General features: G+C 38.4%; 1 protein-coding gene across 1 annotated transcript; it reads right to left on the bottom strand.

Moving 5' to 3' along the window:
• Positions 1–836: 836 nt before the first annotated feature.
• Positions 837–4,445, bottom strand: LOC134586704 (E3 ubiquitin-protein ligase RNF152). Its single transcript, XM_063442456.1, has 2 exons — positions 4,084–4,445; positions 837–3,796 (listed from the first exon to the last, which is right to left on the bottom strand). Exon 2 carries the CDS (start codon positions 3,522–3,524, stop codon positions 2,718–2,720), a length of 807 nt encoding a protein of 268 aa, XP_063298526.1. The 5' UTR covers positions 3,525–3,796; positions 4,084–4,445; the 3' UTR covers positions 837–2,717.
• Positions 4,446–7,784: the final 3,339 nt, after the last annotated feature.

The following is a 7,784-nucleotide window of genomic DNA, read 5'->3' as shown; positions in this document are numbered from 1 at the left end:
ACTTCAGGGGTGCTACTGATCTAACAAATCAGTCTCCTATCCCTAAGAATGCTGAAAAGGTGCATTGGGCATGCCTGAGAGATTTACACATGTGCAGTTGGAAGATCTCTTCACCTTGTAACATCCTGACAATGGAGGAAATGCAAAGCAGACTCCTGGGTCGGTTTCTCTCTCATGCTGCTGCACAATAATGCCCTGATTATGTCATTAATGGACTGGTCTGAAACTGAGCTGGGTGGGTAAGAGGGAAGGATGAGGTAGGAGAAATGTAGAGGCGTGTCCAATCATGCAATCTGACCATGTTTCTAGTAAGTTTATATATGTATTTAGATTACATACTTGTCAAGGTTTTTATTGCTTTATTTTGGTTTCTATATTTGTTTTATAGGGTTTGCTTTAAGGTTTCAAAAAATAATTGTCAGGTGATGCATGTCCCTTTAACCTTGTTCTGGGGAGCCCTGCATGAAAACGTTTTGTACGTTAAACAATTCCTACTCTTTGTATTCTTTGTCAAGTTTGTTGCATTATTTAAAACCCACAAGAGCATTCAGGTTGTTATAAATAAACAAAACAGGTTCCAAAAGTTTTATACCATAACATTCCATTTAATACCAAAAAAAACACATCTTGATAACCAATTACACCACACAAATATCACTGTAAATTGAATATGTTATCTATGTAAAACATTAGGATACAAGTTTTAGCTATAAGCCATCTTAACAGTACTATTTTGGGTGGGTGTCTGTTTAGAGATTCTGCGGCCTGTAAACGTGAACTTTCAACCAAACGCGGTCACAGCACATGACAATATTTTACACTGTATTGATTTAAAAAAAAATGGCTCAAACATAAGGTCCCTTTGCCATATTTACTTAAAAACCTAAAAAGTTGGGTGTCACCACCATTTTGGTTTTGTATAATAAATCCCCTTACATATTCTTATGGATAAACAATAATATCAACTGGAATGTAACAAAGATTAATAGGTAACTGTTCAACAAGAATAATAATTGTAAAATAATTTATAAAGCAACATATTATTGCTTGCTTGTACAAACACCTGAAATATGTGTGTTTGTAAACATTGTGCTCATCAAATTATGCATACCCTGATAAATCAAAAGACATAGAAAGTCAAGTCTCAAGTCATGAATAATAAATTCTAATAAATAAATCATATTGTGTTTATGCTCATTTGTGCCTTTTGTCCTTTTAAAAAAAAAAAAATGTAATCTTCTTATTTTCATAGGCATTTACCCTTAGTTATACTGGTAAAACGGACACTATAACTTCCCAAAAAACGTTAGCTTCAGAGAGTGGTTTTGGTATATAGATCATGTTCCTGCAGTCTAATTGCTCAATTCTCCCTTTTAGGAGTTAAATCACTCTGCTTATGTAGACCCACGTCTCCCCTGCCTGTGACCTACATAGTCTCCCTACACATTTCCTGTAAAGAGAAATCTAATGTTCAAACTTACTTTAAACACAATCTGTTTAATTTAGAATATATTATCGCATGCTCTGTTAATAACCTGCTATAACCTTTAACAGCTGCTTGTGTGTGCAATTAAAGTTCAATTAACAGAGCAGGAAAACTTCTAAAGTAAACACACTGTGCTGTAATATCTGCCTGAAAATGAAACCATTTTTTCATGTTGACAGTTTGAGTCACAGCCAGGTGAGGTGGGGTTAGAGCTGCATGAACAGAAACAAACGTGATTTAACAACTAAATGGTAGATAACTGAGCCGTGAGGTTTCCGAGGCATGATCTATATACTAAAACTTTATTAAGGTGCTTAGAGTATCCTTTTAAATTAACTCTGAGTGTCAAAGTGCTAAGCAAAGCATTGACTTTAGAGTTGTTGCTTAGCACTCACTCATACAAAATATTCACTGAGAATTCAAATCTAAGGTCAATATAGACAATACAGAGCAAATAAGACTTCATGGGGTTAAAATCGAATAAAGCAATGTGCATATTTATGGACAGCATAAATGCAAATTGTAAAACAATTATGGAAAAGGAACAAAAATAATAATATGCATTTCAATATTGTGTTGAGTGTTGTGTTTCTAGACTCCCAGCAGCTGGCAAAATGATTTTGTTGTTGCAGGAGACCCACAATCGATTTTGTATTTACTGTAATTAACCAGTTAAATGCCAGAGCAGTGCATTCATGTGGAACATATTACATGTATGACAATGTCATGTTACGCTGTATGATTTTTTTTGTGTGCTTGCAACAAATTTTGCATAATGGAATTTCTATTGCACATAGACATGAAGGGGAATGGTTAAGTAAGAGAAATAAATAGTGGTAAATCACCAAATATAAACAATATTTTTTTATTTATAGCAATAATTTGCTTTACATTTTCTCACTTATATAATGCTCATTAAAGCTTACATAAGTAAACGTGAATGCTACTGTCTGCATATACATGGGAATCAATTATAAAGGGCTAGATTGTGGGACTCCAGTGACAAAGAAGATTGTTGCTATTCATAAAATCACATAACACGTTATATTTAACCCTTTGAGAACCTGAAGGTTGTACAGTGCATTTTTCTTTCAAGCTCTGGCACCCAAAATGCATATGGACACATTTATTTAATTTTAGGAATCAGTGCCTATTTTAACTCCTGAGTTGCCCATAAAGCATTACATCAGGGAGCACAGATTGAGAATGGCAGAATATGGGTTAGTCATTGTCAAGTATCTCTCCTCCCTGTTGACCCCCTACTTCCCTCCCCAGGCTCGGGTCTGTATTTCAGCCAACAGATAATCCAAGTAACCACCACTGAGAAGAGAGCCAGTACACTGGCCACCGAAAGGCAAATAGGCCCTGCTGGGGAAGGTGCAGGGGCTCCGCTGTGACGATTTACAAACACAAGACCAGCAAACAACAAAACCACCATTGCCAAAAATGAAAAAACAACACACACACATCCTGCAGTCAGCACTGCTCTCTTACAACTCTGGCATCTATCGTAACCTCTTCTGGGAGATGGGGCAGCCACAGAATGCGGTTGACTTAGGCCTGAAAATGATCCTTGTCCTCTAGTGCCCGTTGTGGTGGATGATGCTACCTCTTGTCCGGGATGCAGAGTGTAATGCAGCTCTGCGGAGCCATGAACCAGTACTCCACCCACCGGGTTGTGGTGATACTGGAGCCCACGCTGTTGATAGGTGATGGGAGGAAGAATATCCTGGGGAAATGGGTCATCAGGTCTCACATATAATGGAAAGGCCTCAGCCACCTTTGTGTTTACAGGTAGTGCATCCACCCGGGAGTCTGGTACTATGGTACGGTGTCGGCATATTGGGCAGGAGAGGCGCCATGGGCGATCCTCCCTGCGGTGTAGGGTATTTAGGCACTCCTGGCAGAAAGTGTGCAGACACTCCAGCAGTTTTGGGGCCCTCCTGTCCAGGTCAAAATAATTGTAACATATCTTGCACTCGTACTCCTCATAGGATGGAATGATTTCAGATCCCAAGTTGCTGCTGGCATGATCCATGGCCAAAATTCTACTTAATCCAATATGGAATCTTGTACACTCAAGTCCCGCTCAAAAGTAAGCAGCCTTACTTCAAATAAGCTAAACTCAGGAAACACTATTTAGCCATTACTATTATTAAGCTGAGTGAGAGCTTTGTTGCAGTTCAACATTCCAAAATGTAACGTTCATCTTTTCCAGGCAGTGCCATTTTTTTGTGTTTAATTTTCCAAAGGAGGGAGGCTTGGCAGATTAGGACAATGTCCTGGAGTGAGCCTCATGCAATGATGAGTCTAGTATAGACAGGAGAAACAACATAGGCTTATGAATGATATGCCACTCAAATGACAATATAAATCATATTAAATCTACTGAGCAAGACTCATTTATTCCTAGATGCTTTATTCCCATCATGTGAGCCTCACGAAATAAGGTATAAATTCAAGTGCATGACACAGGGTGAGCTTCAGTAATATGAATTGATTACCAATGATTAGATGAGAGATTTACCAGGGCTGGGCCATAATCGAGGCTTTCATTGATATATATTGACAACATAACCCAGGACCACAGTACTCACTGATTCAATCTCCCAGGGGGGTGACGAACGTTTCTGCAGACAGAAATCCAAATTCTCAGTATCCGTGGTCATTGACAGCAATGCAATCCATCCCTCTATGCCTTCCTTTGTCTCTTCCTTGCATTGCTTGCTTGGAAGGGCAAATTTATTTTTCTCTCGATCGTTCTTGGCTTCACCCAGATCTCAGTATCTCCTTGCCCCTTTTGTTGAATAAAGAAAAATGTGAAGGCATACAGGCTTTTCTTTTATAGGCACATTAACGGTGCTGCTTCCACCCAGTGCCTTTACATTGTCATAACAAAGGCAGCAGCTGCTGGTTCTGAGCCTGTCGCTCTCTGTGCATTTGCCTGCTCTTCAGTAATGTGATGTAATGTCAGGGCTTTGTATTGCAGGATTGCTCTTGCTAATGCTCAGGATAGGACTGGTCTAGAGGAGAATCAAATACCAGCACCTCTCTCCTTTTCATCTCCTTGATCACCTCTGATTTATTTATGCAAATGGACCATGTTTCCCCAGACTCGTAGCTTTATTATGCAATGTGCATACACTAAATATAATGTATTATATCCCGTGCACTGGTTAGCAAGCAACTAGGCATGCATTACTAAAAAAGATGCACGGCACAAATACATAATTTTGTCAGGAGACAAAGCATGCTGTAATTGTAATACAATAACAATTAGACTAGCTCTAGAACTACAGTTCCCACAATGTAGGTGGACTATGAATAGATACTTCTGTTGTAAAAGAATAGTAATATACGTGGCTTGGCTGGGGAGTTGATATTTTAGTATAAAATATTTACCATGCTAAGAGGTAAAGAACAGGTCAGGCTACTGGGATGAGAAAAGGGAAAGTGGGTCAATTATTACATTTGTAGCACTGCTCTGTGATTCAATAATTCAACCAGACTGGCGGCAATCAAAATATCTCGGCCTTCCTCCCTTGAATCCAAATGTGTGGTCTTTGAAGGTAGTCAAGATGATGTAAAAGAGTCTGAGATATGAGATCTCATTTCTGAAAATCTAAGTGTGATCTCTCTACCATTTTTAGTTATTGTGAGGGTTCAGTCTGTATAATAGAGTAAAGTTCCCTCAACTCAAATATTGTGGTCACTGATTGTTTGGGAGCCAACATAAGGGCCACCTTTAAGACCCATGAAATGATGGCACCCAAGCACTTGCCCATTAAACCATTTATAACCCCAGCATGGACGACATGGGAGATGTACCTATCTTATACATCTAGGAGGATATCCTAAACACAAGATAGCCTCTGTAATCTATTAGGTCTCCCCGAAGGAGGCTTAAGTAAGCCCTACAAAACGGAAAACATGCAATCTCCCTACCCAGATGAGGAGCCTGACCCGCCCCGACAGCTGTGACCATAATCAAGTTTAAATGAATGTAAAGCATAAAATGCAAGTTATAGAACGGAATAACCAACATGGATATGCATGCTTTCCCCACCCTGCCCTTCCTGATCCCCTCTCCCTATACCCCCTTTTATTGTTGACATTAGAACTAAGAAGCCAATGTACAGCAAACAAGGCACGAAATTAGAAAATGTTAAATACACTGTAACGACTAGCGATTTATCATTGTACAAACATGTTTACTATCACACTGCAACACTGTATATTGGATTTGAAAAAAATGCAACAAACAAAAAAAGAATATGGTGATAGCTTGTCACATATGCATATATTAATTACGGTTTGCCAGTATGTTTCAAAAAAGAAGAAAAAAATCTGTTACCAGGAATGTAAATGCTCCGAATCATATGGCAAGGAGGGGAGGCAGAAAAGTTATTACTTATAGTTAATTTTTACTATTTTACCCTAAAAAGTACAATTAACAATTAACTTATGAAACCTATTTGCTTTTAATGTTCATTTTGTCTTTTTTTTGAAAAAAAAACTAAGATTTTTAAGAGTTATACAGAGAATTAATAAGAGGTATAAAATGTAAATTTTGTGAATATCAGTACAAAATAATGGAGCTTACTAGCATTTAATTCAATCATTTCATTAAGTGCATGTTGCAGTTCAGTGAATGACTCCCAAACAATCACAAAGTCTGCTGAATTCTGGAAGAACTGAAATAACTCAATAAGGGGAGTGTTAATGGAAAAAAAATCTCCTATATTTTATGTAAACATAAGAGTCAGATTTTTCAGGTCTCAGTCACCTGCATTCACAAGGGCACTAATACCTCAATAAATGCAACGTTTTGCAAAACAAGTGTTCAGTAATTGTACATTTCATAACACGTCTCATGGCTTTCAGGTGTAATACACTGTCACATTTCTGTCTCTTGCAGAAGAATATTGTTCCTTATCATCACAGTCATGGGGTTGAAAAACATGTTATGAACCCCAGAGTTATGTGTGACACAATGGAAATTAGCACGTTGAGTGTCAGGTGTTCTAAGATAATATGCAGAGCTTAAATACATTCATCAGTTATTTGACAGTTCCATTAATGCGTAAGAGGCTGTAAATGGTTAAAAGATAGTTTTAAATATAATTTTTTTTCAATGAACAATGATAGAGCACTTTTATAGATGACAGAGCCGCGTTCTACTCCAGGGTCTGTGGTTACTACGGTCCCTTCCCTGGAGGCAACCTTACTGTGGTGACCTTTGCTTACAGTGAGTGTGTATTTGGGATCTGCAAGAAGGTGGTGTCATGAGATATCTCCTTGATAAACTCCTTCACTGTTACCTTGGAACTCTAAAATACTCTCATAAACACACTGCACATTATTGTGGCTCTCCATAACATACTTATACTCCCTGCATATTACATCTCTGTACTAACATATCCAAACCAATTATCAACCCATTTACATCTTATTTGTTATATCCCATTTGGTTAAAACCTCTAGGTCAAAGAACTACTCTCATTTACATTTCTACTACTCTTTCTCCCTTCATTTACATTCCCACACTTTGTGCCCGTTCTGGTCTTCCACCCAGTAGTCACACCACAAAAATAATGTGCACATTAACCATCGATCTCCAATCTACAGTTCCCTAAAAAAATGAACCCCTTCCAAACCAAATGTACATCACCACTTTCAGCACTCTGAACCTCTGCTGGTGCTCCCCCACCACATTGAATCTACAGCAGTGCAAGGAGTGGCTGTCTGATGGCTGTCATCCCCCTGATCATCTGCGGAGGGCTCTGGAGGGAGTCTAATGTTAACTATTTCCCTCTAATGTTAATGTTAATTATCTCCCTCGTGGACGGAAGTACCTATTGGCTAGGCCAGTGAGGGGAAAAATATTAAATAAAAGTGGAGGAAGAATAATGGTGGGACAATCTTAGGGCACAGGCCCAGTGCTGGAGCTCCATCAGCCTCTATTTTAATCTCGTCCTGCTCATTTCTCTGCTAGATCCTTACATTGCTGTACAATTATACCCTATCTCCCAAACTAGAACACAAAGTAATGGTTGATCGTGTGAAAATGGAAAGGTCTTGCCAAGCAGCTTTCAGTCTCATTCTTGTCAGAGAGAAATAGATTTCTCCAGTAAATATTAAAGATAATGAATATAAATATAACATTGATTTAAAGCCTGGAGTTATGCCTGAGATTCATGCTGCATACAAAGTATCTGTAATGGACAAGTTAAAAAAGAGGTGTCAGAGCCTCATTAAGTTTGATGTCCTAAAATAGCTATAAGAATCAGTGGAATAG

The sequence above is a fragment of the Pelobates fuscus genome, chromosome 2, assembly GCF_036172605.1.
Source record: "Pelobates fuscus isolate aPelFus1 chromosome 2, aPelFus1.pri, whole genome shotgun sequence".
In the NCBI taxonomy this organism is placed as follows: domain Eukaryota; kingdom Metazoa; phylum Chordata; class Amphibia; order Anura; family Pelobatidae; genus Pelobates; species Pelobates fuscus.
This window is presented reverse-complemented; position numbering and strand designations above follow the sequence as displayed.

What these genes read in the sequence shown, in the direction of transcription:
- LOC134586704 (XM_063442456.1), bottom strand. Translation starts at nt 3,524, where the DNA reads ATGGATCATGCCAGCAGCAACTTGGGATCTGAAATCATTCCATCCTAT.